This window comes from Liolophura sinensis, chromosome 9 (assembly GCF_032854445.1).
Source record: "Liolophura sinensis isolate JHLJ2023 chromosome 9, CUHK_Ljap_v2, whole genome shotgun sequence".
NCBI classification, from domain to species: domain Eukaryota; kingdom Metazoa; phylum Mollusca; class Polyplacophora; order Chitonida; family Chitonidae; genus Liolophura; species Liolophura sinensis.
Genome location: NC_088303.1, coordinates 17,654,076 through 17,677,728, shown reverse-complemented (window position 1 = coordinate 17,677,728; position 23,653 = coordinate 17,654,076). Strand labels below are relative to the sequence as shown.

At 39.8% G+C, this 23,653-nt stretch overlaps 1 protein-coding gene across 1 annotated transcript in view; it reads left to right on the top strand.

Annotated features, from left to right (window-relative positions):
* The window catches only part of LOC135475557 (guanine nucleotide-binding protein G(o) subunit alpha-like), a 38,931-nt gene extending 27,819 nt beyond the window's left edge, over positions 1–11,112 (top strand). Inside the window, 6 exon segments of the mRNA XM_064755483.1 lie at positions 712–723; positions 5,301–5,460; positions 5,990–6,118; positions 9,178–9,307; positions 9,876–10,029; positions 10,620–11,112. Coding sequence (XP_064611553.1) covers positions 712–723; positions 5,301–5,460; positions 5,990–6,118; positions 9,178–9,307; positions 9,876–10,029; positions 10,620–10,807 — 773 coding nt within the window. The 3' untranslated portion in view covers positions 10,808–11,112.
* The last annotated feature ends 12,541 nt before the right edge of the window (positions 11,113–23,653 follow it).

Below are 23,653 nucleotides of genomic sequence, written 5' to 3'. Positions count from 1 at the left end.
AGGAGTCTCTCACCAATGCGGTTCGCTGTGAGTTCAAGTCCAACTCATGCTGGCTTCCTCTCCGGCCGTACGTGGGAAGGTCTGCAGCAACCTGCGGATGGTCGTGGGTTTCCCCCGGGATGTGCCCGGTTTCCACCCACCATAATGCTGGCCGCCGTCGTATAAGTGAAATATTCTTGAATGAAACACCAACCAAATAAATAAACATTTTTCTCGTCACCACGCCTGCCTTACCAGGTAAGCAAACTAGAGATACATTGTTTCACGTTTACAGCCAGCGTGTGGACAAAGGCTAAAGTGCCGCCTAAACGAGACTACATGTATCGGCTGATCAAGATCCACGTAAGATGCGATCAGGATGGTGCCATCCTCCGCGCATGGGCCGCCCATCATGGTCGAATGATCCGCGTAGGATCCGCCCCACATCTGATCAAGATGCGCGTAAGATGGGTGGTTGATACGCGTAGAGTATATCGTTTGGATCGGGCAGTACTGTACATATACACCTCCCACTCACCACAGGCCCATTTCATGTAAACTACACGCTACATATACACCTTCCACTCACCACTGGCCCATGAAATGTGAACTACACACTAAGTATGCACCTTCCATCTTTCAGTGGCTCATTCCATACAAAACCACACACTATATTTACATCTTCCACTCTTCACTAGCCCATTACATGTAAAATACACACCGCATGTGTAGCTTCCAGTGACCGTTGACCTGTTATATTTTAACTCGACGCTGTATACATATGGACTCAATTTATATTGACTGTTCACATTGCACATTGACCCATTCAACCTGATCTGACCACGTTAGTCACAGTGTGTACTTAATATTGTAATGACACGTTTCATATGCATTGTTCAATTGTGCCAAAATCGTATCAAAGAATCTGATTGATCAACTGAGTTTCAGAATTAAAGTGTAAAACGTATTGGCAGAGACAAATGCGCATAGAACCAGGCACATTAATATAGATTTAAGAAATTTTCCATAGTGATGACATGCACCCTTCACTTCCTGGAAACTCGCCATTAAACAAGTGCTTGTCCAGAACAGTTTGTTCCCTGAATCGGTCACATCAGTCGTACCTGTCGCCTGTGTGAGCGCTTGACTAAATAACATGGAAATAGGTTGGAGGCGGCAGTTGGTTGAACAGAATCTGGGCAGTAGTCTTCCAGGAAACTCCAAGAGGCAGGTGTGTTCAGGCAGGTTCGTTCAGGTGGCCGTCGCACTTAGCTCATTCACCTGGACAGGCAATAAGCTGAAAAGCCACAGGGTTAAAGAAAAAAGCTCAAGACGTATGGCCATATAAGGGAAGTGAATGGTGAAAGATAAAGTCGTTCACAGAATGCCCAGGATAGACAGTGAAGTTATGGGCAATATTAGAAGTGGTGCAAATGGCTTACTATTAACGATATTTCAATCATTTAAGCAAACGGACCTCGCATGCTAAGATGTTTTAAAGTCCACCGCCATCAGACCCTTGGCCCATAAGGTCACCTGTTCGAATCCAGCTAAAGCTGTTTCAGCTGTAACGTTAAGAGGTTTTTCAGGTGCCGGCACTCCGGTTTCCTCCACCCATAAACCTGACTCCCGTCATGTAACCCATCAATCAATCGTCCAATACGTAAAGACAAACTCACGAAAAAAATGCCCACTTAACTGCTTAGTTCTATCTCTGGGGAGTGTACCTAGTACCTGATGGTTAAACGGAGAAGCAAGTAGGTAAAACAGTGTTCTCAAATTGAAACTAACTGGTGTTTGCAGATCAAAATGATAGATGTACATGATGTTGGTGCAATTTCCTGAAGACCAAGTATAAGGCGTTTCCTCGTAGCATAACAACAGATGCATCGTCATTGGGAGAGGTTTGCTTCAAAACCCTGTGCTAAAGATTCCTTCGTCGTCATATCACTGAAAAATTGTTAAGTACGACGTTTAAACCCCAAACACTCACTCACTCAAAACCCCGTGATAAGATAGAAATAATGTTGAAAGTGTTCCTAGCAAACGAAACTAAAACAAATCTTACAAGAACAGCCAAGCAGTGGTCAAGTCGACGGTGAACATTTGTTCTCTCCTCGAGCATTGTTGATCGAGCAGACAGAGCGCGCGGCGTAACAAAATCTAGGAAAACAGAGAGCAGGTTATCTTCGTCTGGTTGGTAATTTTGTCCTTTGCTGGACCGCATCGGCGTTGCCACCCTCACACGATATATTTATGGGTCATAAACGGCTTAAATATTCCTGCGGAGGTAATTGTACAAGTCTTGATCAAATATTGGCGAAGGGTCTATTCTTTGATTTACACCTCTTTCTCTCAGATACCCTTCCGCACCATGCTAGCCTGTTTAGTTGTAAAAAACTACTCTAAGGGATAAAGACCAGCACGCTACGATGGATGGAAGTAGGCCGGCAAGCGTCATGATCGCAGGTTCATGCAGGTGACGCAGTCAGCAATATAGGTAGAGCAATGCTAGCTAGGCGGCTCAAATTAATTTCCGATCCGTGCATTTTGACATTTACACTTGTATCAAGATTAATATTGAGGGGTTCTACATTGCTGCAGTTGGTACTTCTTGTGTAAGTGTCTGTGGTGCAAATCGCACGTTACTTGCAAAATCGCAAACACCTGCACGTATGTCTACACGTATTAAAAAAGAAACAGCCGTAAATTAACAAAAATTTCCAAAGAAATGAATGATTATGGTTTAACGCCATTTCAGCAATAATGCAACCACTTCGTGGCAAAGTATGCAAATGAATAATTTCCAAGCAGTTGGTCACAAACCCTTTTTCTGTTTTAATAACTAAAAGTTGAGACAACATATACCTTGTCATACCAAAATAATGATTGACCAAGCGCTGTCATCTGAGGAGTTCTGACCATGCCATTTTTTTTGTCCGTCGCCATCTAATTTTCTCAAGAGTAGACATAGTATCGTTTTCTGAAAGATCCCAAAGACGTTTTAGAGACGATTCACCCTCAAGTGCCCCCCTCCAAAAATATAGGAAGACATTTTGGTGTAACAGTAACATATGGAGTTTGTATGGGTTAAGGGAGGTATTCTTTTTTTTTTTTTTTTCAAACAAAATCATGGTGTCCTCCTTTTGATGAAAGTGGAATATACAAAAAACTTAAAGATTTTAAAGGTGTAATCAAAACAACAAGTTAGCCTCTTTTCTGGTTATTCGAGAGAAGTGTAAGATTGCCACTTACAATAATCAGTAGCCTTTTCATCTCCTGTCAAAAGTGCACTTTGGCAGACCCAAACGGATGAAAGTTATAACAAAGTTGACTGATGGCATGATGTCAACTGAACTGCCATTGGGGTCATGGAGAGTGTCACTCTTTAACCTGATTCCGCTGATAAATTAACCTGTATTTAAACCAGTATCTCAGTTCTCTTTACAATACTATGTTACGTGGTAAAAAAGAAGGAACTTGGGTCCAGGTGTGCGAGTCGTTTTCATGCGAACGATTCGTTGGCTAGTGTCATTTCCCACGTGTACATCCACACTTCCCTTTGCGGTTTATGTATGTTCACAGAATGTACCTTGTCGTTCCTAGAACGAGAGATGGTCGGCGTAAAGAAAATGTCAAGGGTCAGTAATTCTAGTGTAACTCGGGGTTTAAACTGCGGACTGCTGCGGTTATTTCCATTGAGGGACTATCAATTTTCAATAAGCCGTCATGAAGTGAAGCAAATGAAGCCACGAAGGCTACACAAGTCAGAGGTCTCCAGATGCGTGATGGATTGAGCAGAAGTTGAGTCAATTTATTGTGCCTTGCTAAGAAACCAAGTCGGTCATTCATAGAAACATCAATTTTCTCTTTTGTGGTGACTGTGTAGGTCATTTTTAAGGGTCTTCTCGTAGCCATTATCGGAAATGGCCGATCTAAATTGAATCATTGGTCCTGTCGTGTAATATATCTTAGACAGTAACGAAACTTATATCATTTCTTAACCTGTCGAACATAAAAAGTGAACTTCATGTACTTGATGAGCTTGTTTGGTTAGTCCAACTTAGACATCTCCCAGAGATATGCAGTATAGCTAGGGGGACAATATGATCAAAAACATTTTAAATTGTGGAAGGTGACAACATGTGAATGGTCTGAATGGTTTTCTGGGGTAAAGATGACAAACGACTGACTTAATACTGATGATCGAATCCAGCTCTCACTGAAAGGGCTGCGACCCTCAGACGGATTGTCTGATGTGACAAAGAGTGGTGGTTTTACACCCCTATTTCCTTCACCTTATAAGGAAACAGTTCTTGAGGACGGAGGTACGTTTGACACAAGTCAAATCAACTTACTGAGCCAAGACTTTATAGCTTTGAAAATATCTGTATATGGATGTTTTTGCTATTTTTATAGTAAAGAACAGTGTTTATGGGTATATACTAGTGACATTAAAATCACAGCGTCTGTTTAATTCCTTATGCTCTTGGTATAAACTGTTGGCCTTCCTGTTGGTTGGGCAATCGGGGAAGCCGTTGAGTTTTGTTTGTCGTGTATATTAAGATGGCAGTTCTTCCGCTTATGTTCTCCCGATCCCGGATGTGCGAAGTCCTAGCACTTCTGTGGGCCAAGATGAAACCAAGTCAGACTAGGATCCTCCTGTGATTCTGGTGGCTCTGCTACACCTAACGGTAAACAGCTCTCTTGACCGCAGAATCTATACGTCTGAAAGCTCATTGGTTGAAATGTGTGCAAATGTATGCGACGGAGTTTTTCTTTGTCCATGCAAAGGCACATGGGTGTGTGCTTGGATCCATGTTATTCAATGTGCAAATATATATGCACGGTGGTTCATGGGTACGGGTATTTGTAATTATGATATGTTCAGATGCCATGGTGTTTTTTTCCGTTGCTATTTTATGAAAGTTTTACATCAACTGGTATTTGTTGTAGTGGAAGTACATTAGTTGTTTTGAGTATTACATGGCTAATTACGTATATTTATCAATAAATACCAATGGTTGCAGACGTTTCTGCCTAACACCTCCCAAGATGATTCTTTTCTTTGTCCAAAGGTATTTAGGAAGGGAAGCAATTAACATAAACCATTTGAGAATATCACCCAAATAAACATTTTCTTGATTTCTTTCTGTTGGCCATTGTTGTTACTTAGTAATTCAACCATGATGTTCTTAATGTTGACCATTTTTAGGATGTTTCCGGGACGCTTGTAGCTGGACCATGCACTTAATGATGTCTTGAAACGGGTGCTACGCTAATAAAACTTGGTAACATTTACTTATTTTGTTTTGTTTCAGTCTGATGCAAGATGGTATTGGATGTCATAGCCAGAATGGAAGACACCGAGCCGTTCTCGGAAGAGCTACTTGCAGCTATGAAGCATCTGTGGGTGGACAGTGGCGTACAGGAGTGCTTCGGTAGATCAAACGAATACCAGCTGAATGATTCAGCAAAATAGTAAGTCTTCACATGCTCTAAAAGAAATTTGATTGAGTCAAAGTCATTGCAGTTGGTTAAAGTGAAGGATGAAAATCTGGATAAATAAAGCAATCTGAATCCTTGGAAGATATGAAGTGTTATATGAAAAAGGTGTTCATATGTATTCTTCATTGATTTGGTTTATGTTGATGCCAGCGTGTGTATAACCTTTTTTTATAAAAGTTGTTACTGGAAGTTAAATTTAAAAAAAAATTATTATTACTTCGTGTTTGTGTTTTAATATGGTCACACTTATATATAAAAAAAAATCACCCTCGTACAACTGACAGAATCAAAAATCGTTGGAGATACTGGGAAACATTGATGATAGGTAATTTACATTCTCTCAGTAGAGCCTTTGTGGAGTTTGTATTGTCAACTTCGCAGGTTTCATCGGACTTTTCCCCTCATTCATATGAAAGAATGAATAGAGTAACTTCACTTGCAGGTTAGGACGATTTTTTTCTCAGTACAACGTACTAACCACTGGTGTAAATTTGTTTTTCAGCTTTTTAGATAGCCTAGACCGTTTAGGTGCTAAAGAGTACATGCCGACAGAACAAGATATACTTCGGACTAGAGTAAAGACAACTGGCATTGTAGAAGTACACTTCTCCTTCAAGAATTTGAATTTCAAGTAAGTGTGGGTGTATGTAGTATACATATATACATGTCCTCTGAGTCAGATATACTTTGACTTTGATTACGACTACACAATTCATATTTTCCAACCAACTCGTTAACTTAAGCGGTTTCTTTCCAGTTTTGGAGAGAAAATGGTTTGCAAAACTTCTTTGGCAATTCTTAGTGCTAATAAATTAATTAAGATGTTTGCTTTGCTTTTTGATACCAACAAAAAGAAAAACAAAAAAAAAAAAAAAAAAAAAAAAAAACAGTGCTCTGCATGTAAACCGAAAACTACGTAACCGGATTTTTATCTGATCAGTTAAGCTTTACTTGTTCGTGTATCTGTGTGTTTGCCCTGACCTATATGAACACAATCAACCTGCTACAACCCACAGATAAAACTACAGAACGTACATTCAGGCTTGATCAGGCTGCCATATGGCAAATACAATGTGGACATGATTAGCAGGCAGACAGACAGATATTCGCGGTTGACCTTGTGTATTATAAAAAACATTTTATAGCTGTTGTTTTATAACACCGATAAAAAAAACAGCCTGCGTAAGTATCCCCTTGGCAGGAGGGTTTGTTTCCTCGCTCTGCCAGTGTTTTGTGAAAACTCTGGCACTGTGGGAACCAGGAGGCGAAAACATGTTCGTTGTTGTCATCGAGATGTAGTCAGAAATGTCAGATTACTGGCGGCGCAGTCGATGGTGGCAGGTATGCTGTGCACATGCCACGCGATCTTGCCTTAGCTGTATGATGTCCTGGACTACAGCAGTTTTGTTTTGCGGGACTGCATGTTTGGACTTGGTCTGTGATGTAAGGCATTGTGCCAGAAGTGTTACTGTAGCTTGTAAGCAGGCAGCCAGAGTATGTGTGGGGGTCGTCCATGAGAAGTATACAGTAAACAATACACATTAAGACGCCAAACAAAGTTTTATTCTCTTAGCATGCACCGAGGCATTATACGCTGCTCTTACCCATGCACCAAAGCATTAAACGCTGCTCGTACCATGCACCAAGGCATTATACGCTGCTTTTACCATGCACCAAGTCATTATACGCTGCTCTTACCACGCACCAAAGTTTTTATACGCTGCTTTACCATGCACCAAAGCATTGTACGCTACTTTTCTATGCACTACTTCATTGTACGCTGCTTTTTACCATGCACCAAGGCAGTATACGATGCTTTTACCATGCACCAAGACATTACACGCAGCTTTTATCACGCAACAAGTCATTATACCCTGCTCTTACCATGCACCAAGTCATTATACGCTGTTTTTACCATGCATCAAGTCATTATACGCTGTTCTTACCATGCATCAAGTCATTATTCGCTGCTCTTACCATGCACCAAGGCATTATACCATGCACCAAGGAATTTTACCCTGCTCTTAATAAAAAACCCAGGCATTCACCTAATTGACATTTCCAGTAAATTAATCTCATTTATGTGTGGAAAAGGCATTCGAACTTCAAATGACTTGTTTTCAGACATCACTGTCAAAAAATTAAATCAACAGCTGCTCAGTCAAACTTGCTTTGCCACGTTTTAATTCAGTATCTTTAATTTCATGAAGAATTATCACACTTTATCTGGAAAATTTTGAGAACATTTTCCTGTGATGACTGATTTTATTTAATTTGTCTAAGACTCGGAAAATATAGTTATTTGGTACGAATCTGTGTCAAGCTTGTGTGCCTTTAACATGAGAAATCGTTTTGAAGCAGACATTCATATTATTTGCTTTTAAGGTTTAGTAAAACGTTTTAACACTTTATCTTGTAATCTAGTGTTCATAGCGTTGATTGCTCCAAGTGTAGAGGCTAGCTTATAAAGATACCCGGCCTGTCATTTCCTTACTCCCCACCCTGGCGAGTTCCAGTAGCTGAATTTACCACCAAACACATAAATTTATGATTTTGAGAAGAAAATAGAAACACTTTAAAATCCGTGCCTATTTTGGGGACACGTAAAACCGTGTAACTGTTTCTTGGCAGAAAGGAGCAATCTTTATCAGCAAAACAGACAAAGACGACATGATTTATAATCCCCCTTACTCCCTCTTGGCTGCTCTATCCACAAACCTTGATCAGTCTCTTGGCAACGATCAGCGCCACCTATTACAGTTCTTCATACCTAGCTTATTTCCCATTTTATTACACAGTACGGCGTCCTAAGTCGTAGAACACCAAGGATTTGTTTATGTCTTGCCTCTTTTCTTCTCATGGTCTAAATTGTTACCATTGGTACCGTTGGCTTTTCGTATAGTTGCTGCAAAAGTGGACAGGTACATTTTCCCCGATAGGGAAGTTGAAGCACTGTTACACCATCGGTGCATGTTACCATTGTCGAGTTTGGTTAGTCTCATTTCTGCACTTAAATATCAAAGTACAATTCTGTATCACGTATTCACGATGGGCTTGCCATGGTGATGAGTTAAAGCCTAACCAATTGGCCTCTTATCTTCCGCATGCATTATCATATAATTTGCTCCACAACAAAGGGAGACAAACGACGATACATGCTGGAATGATCTTGTGTAAATCTCTGTATTGTACCAGTTTTTTTTTTGTTTTTTTTTGACGTACCCACTTCTCATATGGCTGCATGGATCATTAGCTACGAACTGTATTTAGACCCTATTTGTTTCTTTAATTTCAGTTGTATTGCGATAAAAGTGTAACAGGCTGATGTCACAGTGATTATCTAGCCGGAACAGCCATTTTGGTTGACGGCTTTATACGAAAGTCTGTTTCGATGGTTAGATGCTTTAATTTTTGTTGACGTTTTTTTTTCTTGTACGTATACATAATAATAACCAAAGGCTGGCAGAGAAAAAATTGTGAATGTGTGCAGATGGTTTTGTAAGCTCTAAAGCTGTATACTTGTGGAATTTTTGTTCCAGGAGAAGACTACATACGATATTCTGAATACATTGGAAACGTGGAGTCTACAATTGACTCTAAAATCATAATATTTAGGTGTTTTTCATTTCATGTTAGGTTATGTTGATTAGGATGTTCAGTTATTATGCATGCGGTGTTTTTATTTTCCAGATTATTTGATGTAGGGGGTCAACGATCAGAGAGAAAGAAATGGATTCACTGTTTTGAAGATGTCACAGCGATCATTTTTTGTGTAGCTATGAGTGAATACGACCAGGTTCTTCATGAGGATGAAACAACAGTAAGTATGTTGTTGGTTGCTGCCGGTAACACACATATCCTCGTGAACAATCAGAGGACGAAAATCTGACCTGGCTGCTTTTAACCAAACTGGCTTGCATTGTTTGTGGAGTTTTGTGTTGTGGATGTTGGTAGCTCAGTGCCAACGTATACATGTAATTAGAGAATTATGATTATCTTTACGCAGAACAGTTGGAATTTGCAAAAGTGTGGACACACATTGGGGGTATTTAGCACACAGTGTAAAGTTAAAGAGTCTTTGTTTGCATTTGTAAACGTTTCAGTAGTAAAAGCTCATGGGTTCATTAAATGTTTTTTGTGTCATGTTTTATGTATTGAAAGGCTAGTGATTGTATTTCTGTCTGCCACTGTATGCCAGAAATAAGAGCAACATAACAAGGACAAGTAGCTCAACAAAAAAATCACAAGAATAACTCTTTTCAGGGAATGCCTACCAGAAAATCGGAAGAAGTTTCAGGATTTCATTTTTTTATTGTTAAAAATAAACCTTTTTATTGATATGTGATAATATGCCTAATAATGTGTCTCTTGTTCTCTGTCTATTTCAGAATCGCATGCAGGAGAGTTTGAAACTGTTTGATTCCATCTGTAACAATAAATGGTTCACAGACACCTCTATCATCCTCTTCCTCAACAAGAAAGATTTGTTCGAAGAGAAAATCAAGAAGTCCCCCCTTACAATATGTTTCCCCGAATACACAGGTAAGACTGTAGAGTCTAGAGTTGTGTCAAAATACGTGGGTCTGTTGAAGAGCGCTAATGTATGCATAACCGCTAGATTTATTAATAAGGTGTTTCCCTATGTCCATTCTTTCGGACAGTTTATGGAAACACTGGTGTTTTTCCAAATTTTTAATTGAAAATATAGCGCAATTCCCATTTGTGCCGTAAGCATTGCCTAATTTGCATACATCATAAGCATTTTTCGAACATTTGATGCAGCACGTCCTTGGCTCCTGGACAAGTGTGAAGTAGATGGGATAAACAGTTGTGGAGAAACGCGAAGGACGTACATACAGAGATTTCTGCCTTTTATAGTTTCTTAAAATCATAATGATGAAAAAGACAGCATGGCGAGGAAAACTAGCGCACTGACGATAGTGTGATAGTTGCCAAATGGTCACATGTAACCGGTGTAGGACTCGAGCTGCAAGTCTTTACAGTTGCCTCAGTTGCAAGTCTTTACGCTAAAAAAAAAAACGTAAGTTGAGTGTTTGGTTTATTCCAATTTGACAAGGAACATGAAGTTCCAGTTTGTTTATTATTATTTATTTTATTTTTGTTATTCACAGGCAAACAAACTTATGAGGAGGCGGCTGCATATATTCAAGCGCAGTTCGAAGCAAAGAATAAAAGTTCGACGAAAGAGATTTACTGTCACCAAACTTGTGCAACAGATACTAACAACATCCAGTTCGTGTTTGACGCTGTCACTGACGTCATCATAGCCAACAACCTTCGAGGATGCGGCTTGTACTAACGGCAGTCACGTGACCACTCGGTTCTGCCAAAAGAAGGAACAAAAAAAAAATATGACTGTTTCATGCGCAGTTTCTCGTTCATTATCTCTCGTGTGGTATCCATGGCGACACCATTCGGCGAAGAGGTCCCACGTCTCTTTCATTTGCAAATTACACGATTACGATTTTAACGTTTTTACGCTAAAATGAAGAAAAAAAAACCCTAAACAAATCTTGCATCAGCTGCAGTGTGTGACTGACTGAGAGGATTGGCTCGTGTGCCCAGATTCAGAGTGGAACACTCCTTATATATATATATACATATATACATACATACACATAGATATATACATATATATATGTATATATATATACATAGATCGTCTGTGACAGAGACCTTAAGGGGTAGATGCCCCTGGACTTGTGTCGGACAGGCCTCCGTCTGACGATAGTCTAGCACACTGGGCAACGCTGACTGCTCTCTTAATGACCGTTTATAACCAACTGTCTAAATTATATGACATCTGCCTTGGACGAATAAGTCCAGGGCCGGGCCTGCCTGCATGGCGATCTCTGACCAAGGGCGAGCTGATCGTCACTGTGGCCTACAGAGGGCGCCTCACCTACTGGCGTAAAGAGACCCGTCATTGACCGTATATACTTGCATACCTAACTTATTGTCAGCATGAAGGGAGGGGTGGGAGGGATATCTGTAGTGTGTGGGGACTACCAGTCGTTGGGGGCAGTGTCATATGTAAATGCCTGTGTCTGTTTCCAGGTACTGCTCTCCAGCACAATCTTACCTGGCTTATGTGTGTTGAATATATGTAGTTGGTATAGTGATGGTATTCATGCTTACAAGGGCTGCTTGTCCTCCACTGAGATAATTCTGCCTTGCTCTGTCCATGTGTGAGTAGACTGTGGCCATGTGATTTTGACTTCAGGGGAGACGTACTGGGGTGGGAGCTGGGGATGATAAGGGGCAGGGAAAGAAGACATGACATGGTGTCAGCTGGTGGCAAACATGTCGTCTTCTAATTTAACTGACGTCAGAGAGAGCAGCCATGGCAGGACGCCAGTTCTCTTCGATTTGATTGGTCGGCTGGTTCCGGTAAAGGTGGTGTTCGAAAAGATCAGACAGGAAGATCTCTCTCAGCCACAACAGCCAGCTGCAGTTACTATGGTGATGTGGCCGGTATTGCCATTCAGGGGCAGTTAACCCTTGCCTGACTGCTGTAGCAGTTAGGCCAACAGCGGTGACGCATTGTTGGTTATAGGGTACCAGGAATAAACACCACCAAAGGGAAAAGTCTGGTTAACTAGTACATTATCAGTTATACTTTTATTCTATTATATTTTACGTGAAACTGACAATTATTTTGGGAGTCAAACTGTTAATGTGTGTGTCCACCCAGAACTGTTTTGATAATAGGTCTCTTGTGTCACAGGCAAATCGTAACCTGAAAATCATGGCTGATTTGTTCACCCTGTGATGATCTTTCATCAGAATTAATCAGTCTACGTGTATCTGTATTCAGGACGTTAAGGTCATTGAAGTTTTCACCGTTGTTTTAACTGAGAAACAGATCCTACATGACTTCCTGGTCACTATATAATGTCCAGTTAGTGAAACATCTTCGTCTAGTAAGAAATGACGGCAAAGGTCACATGCTGAAGGTGTTAGCTGCGAAATCAAAGTTCATAGAGCTTACCTGTACGGCTTACCAAGCTCTAGAAATCACGCAGATTTAGAATTCCAAAAGCAGTTTTCACTGTAATACTGAATTTAATTTGCCCTTTAAAGTGTTGACGAAGATGACCCTATCAAAATGTCCACTTGCCCACACTCTTTAAGGGTGAGGTCAAAGGGCCGCTATGATCAAGGGATTTTACAAATCAAATCAATCACTGAAGCTTTTCACTACAGAAGTGGCCTTTGAGTTCAGGTAACAAATGACCTTGACACACCTGGATTATTAGAAATATGAACCTATTCATTTATATTATGTTTTCAATCTGTTCAACTGTAAAGTGTATAAATGCTGTCATTTTTATTGCCAATTGTATCATTCAAAACTACGCTGAATGCTAAGTTCATCTTTCTAAGTTAGTGTCTTTTTTCTCACCGGAGGAAACTGCCTGTGTAAAAAAAAAAGTCTTGATTTTGTGGCAACAGTGTTTTTACACCCCCTGGAATTATATATCGAATTTCGGACTTGATGATGTTGTTAATGGGGCACTGTTGCAACAAGGCTTGTAGTATATGAGAGATGACCTTCAACGATATGTGCAATATGTGTAGGTACGCAAGAGAAAATTTACATCTCTGTCATAATTTGGTGTGTGTTAAAAATGTGTTCACATTCGCTCAAATAGAAACATTTGTACGTTTCATTTATTTATTTCAGTCCAATACTACTGTACATAGCAGGGTCTCATTTTATAAGTTAACCCTCATAATTTTTTCAGGAATTTTCATGTGGATTTTTTTATTTATTGCAGATTATTTTAATTTTCCTTTTTAACATTATTTACTGCTGGGGAGTTTCGGGTATCATGTGATGACTAACAGTATTTTGCAAATTTGAGTATGACAGTTGCCAAGGGTATGCTTAGCCTCGACCTAGTTACAGTTGCTAAGGGTATAAGCCTTACTTTGCCAGAACAACCTTCAAAAGTGAGTATTTCAATTTTTTGCTGATGTTCATGTCTGGTTATGGCACATACGTCACAACATCAACGTTGTTGCATTATAGCAGCACACAGAAGAAAGGGACAATTTGATATCTAGAACCGTGTTTGATATCGGTAGACGGTAAATGACATGGGGTAAAAATCAGATTGGCTACTGACAACAGCGACGACGACGACAGTTTGTAAGCTTTCTTCCGATTGGCTCTCGGAGGAAACGAGCTTACAGGCTTGTTGGAGACTGTTGAAATGTCAAATGCCTAGTTGGCGAAATTCTCCGTGTTGGTTATGGAAAATCACAACAAGCGAGAATATATGCATGGGGGTCAGTAGCTGTAGAAGTACTGAACTGAGTGTATGTTAGAAGAATGTATTGATGGGAATATAGACAAGACTGTCCAGTTAAACGTATGGCTGGCTATACCTATAAATTAACTGTTTATAGAAAGTTCCTGGAGCAATCAGTCGTCTTTGTTGTGTGATGAAAGAAGTTATCTTTTATTGGATAATGTAGGTTTTTGAACAGGGATGACTGAAATATAGAAGGCCCGAAACTCTAGTTTCTTTTTCAGGCTGCTGATTAACGGCACACTGTATGTCTCGTGATCTCGCGATGAACAACGTTACAATACTGTGTCTGTAATGAATACATTCAGATCTCAGCATGCTTTCAACACCCATTCTTTGAACCGAGAGAGGTGCAATTAAGAAAAAGGATCATCCACATGCTAGTGTAATTAATTCTTAAATCCAGCGTAATCAAAGTGATTGTGAAGGGTATGGCACTGACCGAAACCCTTTCTTGTCCAACTTCAGTTTTTGACGTTGGCATTTCTGAGGTTTTCATTGGTTCGGTCCCAACTAATCAGAATGATTTCAGCTGGATAAATTTTCGTATGTAAATTAAAATGAATGTGTGTCACAGCTTGTCACTAATTCATGTGTTCATATGCTTTGTAAACTAGTGGATATGAAAATACGGCATAAGGCACAGATTTGGGGACGAGATGTAAGGTTCTGCAAGTGAGATAGGCAAGGTAGGGTACTCTACCAGAATATTTCTGCATAATATCGCGCTAAACATACCATCATTTATAGTAATGCGGAGGGGCTGTAAATAATGAAATGCCTTGCTGATTTTTTTCTCTAATTACATGTCGTATATCTGTTTTGCCTTGGCATGTTTGTTTGTTTTAAATTCTGAACGATCCATCCAAGCACTGGCCAAGTTTGTAAAGCGTACCAGCCTTCCGAATGAGTTATGTCCCCTTTAAAAGACCAAATACCGTGGCATGGAGATATGTTATTCCATCTTTACACTGCTCATCACATAACACTTGTCATGTTTTGATGTCACGTTACTATTCAAATATTGATAATGCAACAATTATTGATATTTTGTATACGCCTAAGGCCCATCCATCCGTATAATATCACTTGTCTTTTACGTACATGAGCAGGAGGGCCACATAGTTAGTATACAGAGAAAGCTCGATTCAACATGATTCATTGTAAGTAATATCTATTTATAACAAGATGTAGATGTGTAAAATAACGTACGTGTCAGGACCTGAACTAAATATATAGAGGAAAAATATTGATAAAAAAAGGGTGGGGGGACAGTTTCATCTGGTCAAATTGGATCCCCTGAGAGGTCTAGATTGTCAGTTGTGCATTATTCATATTTCAGTCACTGCTGTTCTGCCAAAGTTTGCAAGAAAATTTTTTTCCTCTTTTTTTTTTGCGGACATTCGTACCATGTGCATTACAAGTGAACCATGGTTTGCTGTCAACTGTTTACAATTGTGTGTTATATATATAAATATATATATATATAAGAGCATAATGCAATGTGTCAGAATTATGCCACATATATACAATGTTACCATGGCTACCATTGTAATTATCAAAGTGTTGACCCTGAGTTTTCGGCTTGGCCTCCCCTAGTCTTGACTGCTCTAGGCTTTAGATGCACCCAGTAAACTGCTAGCTAGCATCATCATCTCCAGCTACAACTGGCCAATGATTTGATTTTCGCTGGTATTGATAAGTAGTGTTGACTGTATTCAGGGAAACATCTGTGATGTCCACCATATATACTGGCACCGGAGCTCAGGCTTTTATTTTGTAAGGACAATACTGCTTCACCAAACCTGTTTACCTTCCCTTAGTAATGAGGAATGAGGTCGCAGCACCTGATTGTTGGCTCTGATTAGTGGAATGCATGAAAGCTACCGGTGCTTGCTTGGCATAACTACTTGTTTCTGTCTTGAATAACCAGTTGTGTATAGCCATCTCTTTGTTTCCCAAGAAAAACATTTCCCAATATCTGCAATATTTCCCAGTTGTTAATGCTCAATGAAAACTTTCCCTGAAACAAAACTCCATCTGCCACCAAGGTCAGAGCATGCAGATATAAACTTGCTTGAAAACTGGCCAACAAAACGGGTTTCCGAAATGCATGGGAAGATAATTCCAAGATGGCGTAAACGTGGTTTATGGTGAACCATATACTGTAGGCATGATGGTCATATGGTTTGTGCAGATGCACAAGGGTTCAATGAAGACATTACTACATGATTTATCCCTTTAGTGCGCGTTGAGTGTCTTTTGGAGTCCAGCATACCCCTGCCATTTCTTTGGCAACGATGCCGTTAAAGGAGAAGAAAAAGAAGGAAATTAAGGAGGCGGAGTGTCTAAATCAGAGAACAGTGGCACTGGCGTTGCTCGTGCTGCATAGCCAATCTTCATTTCCTCGGTTAAATCAAACGATACTATGTTTTGCTGTTAATTCCGCGTAAGGCATTCATAGGGACGATCACATGACCTGTATTAGTGCAATGTTAATATTTGTAAGTAGGCCCGAGCCTGATGAGGTGCGCGTGGCGCTGCCCGAGTTGGAACAATAATACTGGTTCTTAGTGTTAGGCCGTTACCTTACGCTAGTGTATAACAGCCGGCCAGGGTGGGTTATCCCCCCTGGCTACTCTCCCGCTCTCCTCACACTTGTAGATGAATTGCAAAACAACCATTACATGTGGAATTGTCCTTCTCTTCTATTAACTCAAAATAAAACTTAGCATTTTATTGGACAATTATATGACTTTGTTTTATTTCATTCAAACATTTCAACGCCATTTGATGTCATCTATTGCGACACATGGTGATAGGCCCCTATGCTTATTCAGTATGATTTGAAGATAACCTTCGCTTGACATGAGGTCAGTAGGTACCAATTAGACAAGTAATCGACTGTGAACTTTCGATATTGGAGAAGGTCTAGTTCACAGACGACATGACGTCCATAGAAAATGCCAGTATTGTAACAGAGCCTTCCGACGAGCAGGTCGGAAGTTACATTCGTCGACGGTTTCGTGGCCTTCTAGGCAATTTTATTCTCATTCCATGGCGCATACCTTTTGTATCGTACTAACAACCCTCTTGACAATGCAATTTTACACATGAAACTATTGTTTTTGGGCATGTGTATACGCACGTGTGTTTGACCTTTCGTGTCAGAGCATACCAACTCGCTCTCAAAACATCAATTTCTTGAGATTTTAAAAGCATCTGACACTTCATACTTCACGCAAGAATTAGCTTTCAAAACAAGATTGTTCACCTTTGTGTGTTGAGCGATCCTGAAACCGGAAAGGAGAGTCTCAACTTCCCTCTGGGAATTCTTGTAACATGCGTAACATGGTTTTAGGCCTACTAGTCTCTACCTAGGATTCACTGCAAACCGGTCCGTTAACCTCTTTAAAGGTCGAATTGAAGACGATAAAAGTGCTGTACTCGTTTCGTAAGAACTCTTCCATACTGCATTACCTGGCGCCAGGTAACACTTCTGAAGGTTACCATTTGGAATACTATAACAATGTAAATATAATGTCATGCAGTGCACCCTGATTGGCCCCCTGTGGAATGTCATGCGGCATGAGATTTTCCTGGTGTCCAATTTCAAGTGGCGAAACTTATAAGCCAGTTAGAATTCAGGTATATAATCATTCTGATCGACATAGATGTCAACTGTAAGCCAGGTAGCACGAATCTGTGCGTCGAAACAAATATTCGTATTTCAGCCGTCAACCAATATGGACGCTTAGAGTGAATAATCACAAGGTCAATTCCTTAAACGACGTTTGACACAAACCTCCAAAGAACTAAGAAATTATAGAAAGTACAAAATTGTGATGGAATCGGACAGAGAGAAACACTTACCTGTTTTCAACGACGTTGGAAAGACGCAAGCAGGAATGTTCTTAGCCAATGAATGAAATCTGTGCGCTAGGCTTGATTGGTTCGCTGTAAACAGAATATCAGGTAAAGCTTTCATCTAGGCCATGAAATTCTGACATTGTGGATAAACATTATTTAGTCTTCATTTGTGATGTATAGGATTTTTGAGTACGATACGAGAGTGACGTCCCTTGGTGCCCCGACAACGTTTGGGAACACACTAGATGGACTGATGTATACTCTTTCGTAAACTTTTGCATAACAACGATGAGAGTTAAGAACATGAGTGAACCATGCAGTTTTCGACCCACTATAGTTCAAATTAAAGTGAAGGCACATTGCAGACATGTATATCTGGTTACCCTTCTAGAGATCTAAGCGTCAAGTCCGACATCCGCGTATCACCTGTAGACCATGAAGGAGCGTTCCAAGTCGATAATCACAAGACCCAGACCAAAAAAAAAAAATAACAAAATTAAAACACCAGCTCTCAAAGAAATATGTAAGTAATGATGTAAATATAAGGGACAATGGTGGTAACATGTTATAGGAAAGAGTCAATATTATAGGTGTGACATCCAATTTAAATTAAAAACTTATAGTCCATGGATAATTTTCAACTTGAACACATGCAGGTACGGCATCTCAATCGAGTTCATAAAAGCACCATACCCATGTCACAAACATGGATACCCTTGAACAGCCCCTAGACACGGGTTAAGATTAGATGCATGTGCAACTATGACAAATATAAGAAATAATCCTCTGACTTCAGATTGCCTGATCAGTGATAATCACTTCAGCGGAATTAGAGTCACTGTTAAGGACACAGTACAGGGCGCCATTTATATAACATAAATGTTTCGTTCGCCCTCACCGATAAGTGGCCAGCGATGACCATCTCAACGAAAGTGTGATACAGGACACCAGATATCGTAAACGTTCTATTTGCACTGAGCAACAGGAGGTCAGTGATGACCATTTCAATGGAATTAGAGACAATGAAAGTATGATACTGTCCCCGGCATCACGAAGCGTTCTTAGACTTAAGTCAAAATTTCAAATCACTTTAGAATTATTATTTCTCACGTAACAAGATCAAAATATTGCTTGACAACGTAAATTCTGAGCAAGTTGGTGTAAAGCAAATTTAAGCTAAAATAACCGAATGGAACATATTAAGTTTAAGGATTGAATTTTTGACCTAAGTCTACGATCGCTTCGTGATCCAGGACGTGGCCAGGACGCTAGATATCGTAAATGTTCCATTTGCACTGAGTAACATGGGGCTAGCGATAACCACCACAATGGAATCAGAGACAAAACTATGATGCAGGTTGCCAGATATCGTTCACATTCAATTTGTACTGAACAACAGGAGGTCAGTGATGACCATCTCTATGGAATTAGAGACATAAATATGATACAGAACGCTAGATACCCATTTGCAATGATCTATATGAGGTCGGCGATGACAATGAGACAAAATGTATCCACTTCTGTTATAGATATCATCTGTAAGAAACTCGGAATATAGTCATTTAATGGGGTAGCGCTTGATGACCAGCTTCTGAATTAAACTCTTGTAACACAGATTGAAGTCACGACTTATAACAGGATTTTACGAATACCACCAGACCTGGACTTGTATGCCCAACAGGTAATGAAACCTTTGGTATATATTATTATCTCTGAGAACGGGCAGTTTTTTGTCAAAATTAAAATCCTCCCCTCTGTCATAAGACGACATAAGCGGCGGTGGCCATGGTTTGAGATGTTTTAGCCACAGCCGAATTCAAACGTCATTTGACGTTTAAGAGTGGTATATTAATATCGTAATACACAAGTAGTAGGCCTACTCCAAAAACCGAAAGCTTCATTTTGACTCAGTATTTCAGCATTTTATTATGCCATCGTCAGGAGGCATAATAGAGGATATTGCACTGTGAAGATTGAATATCATAAGCATTTTTCGAGTGAAAGGTGAAAATAATAACCTATGAGACGTGAGGATTTTGACAATATCGTGATTTTGTGTATTTGAACAAGATTCAGTGATGTTTTTGGCTGTAGACCTTCACAGACGCGCATGACATCTTGTATGACGTCGTGTCTTGTTGCGTGACGTAAGAAATGTAAAAGTTGACTGAACTTGTATTATGACGTCATTCTCCTAAGCTCGGATTGGAACATTATAAAACAAAATGTTTTTCGTGACGTCATGACGTCGGGGTGTGTAATAACAAAAGTGATATCTAACTCAAGCCAGTGAGACACCACATTTATCAGCGAAGGAAATCCTTACATTTCATCTTTTTATAAATAACAAAATGCTGAAATATTGAGTCAGAATGAAGCTTTCATTTTTCGGAGTTACACTACTTCTTTACTACGTGAAACTTAACAGTGGAGTTACTGGATATTAACGTCGGTTATGCTTTACATGGCTATGCATAGAGAAAACTCCACATATGATGTAGTTTTCACCAGTGCCACTGAAGGTCGCTGAAAGTGTTGTTCAAGCTAACATGCCATTTGGTGAATTAAAAGGATAGAGTCCTATGAAGATTTAGAGATCATGCGGATACTGATCTGCCAGGTGAGGCCCACTGGAATACTTATCGCAGGCATTATGAAGTATTATGATATTATGAAGTCAGGAATATTCTGCGACTGAAATACTAGTAAACATGTTTTGTCGCGCATAACTGAGGACAGCAGAGCCGAAACAACCGAGTTCAAGATTAGAAAATGCAACGATTCTGTAGAAACGACGAGCAACAATTGACGAATCAACCGTTACGAGTTGTTTCTCCTACTTAAACGTGTTTGTAGTAATTAAACAAGTATCGATTCTTTTTCAAGTATCGCGCGGAGCCATTTGAAACAAATAATGAAAAAAAAAATACAAAAAAACACGTTACATCACAATTAGCGTCAATGAATGCTCTTTTGTGCTGTCTGAGCCGCAATATTTGCATAGTTTAAAATAATACGTATTATGGTTGATCTTTCGTGACGGTGTTACATGAAGTTTTAGTGCAACAGCGTTAAAGCTATCAGCCACAGGGAGTCCAGTCGGTTGTACACTACATAGGTTACTTCATGAGCATACACTAGGTGTGTAAGATTATGTGACTTGGTCAATGAGTAACTACGCGGGAAAGTAAATCTGAACTGACTGAAGCTTACATATGATCTGGGAAAGTCTGATAGTAGCTTATTTTCCGTCACACTGACATAACCAGGCTTCGCGTTTTCCAAAATGTTCGTAATGGGAATGTCAAAAATTAGACCCACCAGTTCACCTGAGTACAAACTCTGTCTTGCTGTTCATATCTGTGCCTAAGAGAATTGATGACGCCACTCTGCCTTTCCTCACTCTGACAACGTTATGTGTATTTGAAATTAAGGCGAAAAACGAAACTGATAGAGAATAAATTTCACATTTATCAGAAAAGAATGCAACCTTCATATGTAAATTCTTACCATCGGTTCGACAAAGGACTGGCGTCACAACAAACGCTTACACTCGTCTAAGAGGAGGTTTTACGGTCTTCCCTGATAGCTCAGTGGGATATTCGAATGTTTCAAAGCCTTGTGTTCGTTGGTTCGAATTCCGCTCTACCGTACACCAATCGAGGGCCCACTCAGGTGGTAGAAGTTGTCACCCTTGACCATTCAAACCACTAACTTGCAAGTGTGGATTCTTGAAACATAATCAACTGCGCAGACAACAGCGTGACGCCACAGCAAACGTTTAGGAGTGGTTAGTGCACAAAAAAAAAGCTGAGAACAAGCCCGGTCAACCGATCTCAGAGGTATCCCCGTCTCGACTTTCTGTCCATAGAATGTACTTTAAATTAAGTGAATGATTCATTTAATTTCAAGTTGATACATTTCCTTCACAGCCCTGATACAGTGAATCTGTCGTCTGTTGAATGAAAAATTATGAAAGTTTGAATTATATGACAGATATAATTGACGGCATTTAATACAATATTCTTAAGACTTCATGAACTAAAAAAAATACTATATAATAACACTTTAGAAGCTTATATTTAATCTAGAAGGAAGCAAAGATAGCTTAGCAGTTGGTGAGTTTAATATGTACCTGCCACATTGTGGATACAAGAACACGTATGTATGAGTAACAGTAAGTGATGGGCCCAAAACACAGTTCACGCCATTAACCGTCAAAACAATATCCAAAGTCAAATTACTAAAGTTAAGTTTCATGGACAAAATCAGCATCATTATTTCTTTTAAAAATACATACGGCATATAATTTTAACCGGAAGATGTTACATGAAAGTATTTAGTAGTCGAAAGTTTCCCATGATGTTGGAAAGGCATACACCCATAAGTAAGGCATCAAGTGCGAAAACTTTGTGTTCCAACACTGAAATGACCCATTTGTATTATACACATCCCGGTATATATGTAAGAGAAGAATCATGCTGACCGTACATGGGATGGTCTGTCATCAACCTGCGGATGATCGTGGGTTAATTTTCTCCGGGCTCTGCCCGGTTTCCTTCCACCACATTGCTGGCCGCCATTGATTAGTAAAATACTCTTGGGTGCGGCGTAAAACGCCAGTCAAATAAATACATAAATATAAGGGAAGTAAAGTATAAAACTTAGGCCTATCTCACATAATTTGGGTTACACACTTAGGTGGATTCGAATACGCATTCTGTGTTCAGATTGCCCCAAATGAAACAAAACACCGGAATAATCACTAAAATGGAACACCTTTCAATCCAGAAAATGCTAAAACATAGAGAATCACATTTGGCTCAGATGATGTGCCATGACCAGACAGGTACCAAAAAGTGTGGGCCTATCTACTTTAGAGAAACGATTTCCTAAAAAACTCATCCGTCACAACAAAAACTTCTGATTCTGATTTAAGACTGCAAGAGAAAAATTAAAGCCTAGAACATAGGTCTACCTTGTGTCTTTCCTACATCATTGAAAACTGTTGACCGCTTCTCATTGTATGATTCCGTTCTACTTATATTTTATATACTTTCTTTGTTCTTTGGTAATTTGTGTTAAACGTCGTTTTGGGAATTGGTCTTTGCGATTATTGACCCGGCACGCTCTCACTGGTTGACGGCTGGTATACGAATGTCCGTTTCGACGCATAGATTCGGCACCCTGCTCACCAACACATGGGGATTTGCATGTTGGCCTGTTTAAGAGAAACGGGCACATTTCAATAAAGGCCGTATCTAAAGTTACTTTTACTTTATTTTATTTTGTTGGGGTAACTGAAGTTACAAACAAAACTGAAAACTGATGTAGGAGTTACTTCCCCTGTACAAGCTAGGTGACCTATAGGCTATTAGGCGCACATGAATCACTTTTTTACTCCAATGTTTGAAAACACACACAAAAAAAATCCTACAATGCGAGTTACTAAGCAAATCACGGGGAAGTCAAGATGCATGACCTTATTAATCTGAAATCTGAAAAAGACGGTTGATGTGTGAGTCTCTTTCCCTGTTCAGCGCCCTCTATGATGGAATAAAAACCACCCCCTCAAACCATCCATTCTGTAAGACGGATCGTAAGCTAGAGACCACGTGATCTCCTTAGTAACAAACAGCGTGGGTGAAGAAAACGGTCCTCCTAATGTAATTGCATAGGAAATGCTTTTTTGGAATCGCTGTCAGCGATCTTGTATCCCTTGGATTTGCATAATTTTCAGTTTTCCAGATTGTCTGAGTATTTCTGCAAAGCAGGCCTTACCGGTCGCTAGCGCAGTGGCAAAAAGTGACCTTTTCTCCAATGCTTTAACACTGGGCGGCCATTTTGTTTTCGACACGAAAGGGTGGTCATGTGACCTCTAACCCGATCCGTCTTACAGAATCCGCCATAACCCATTGTTAAAAAAAAAATGAAATAACATGCTTTGGTTAGCCAAC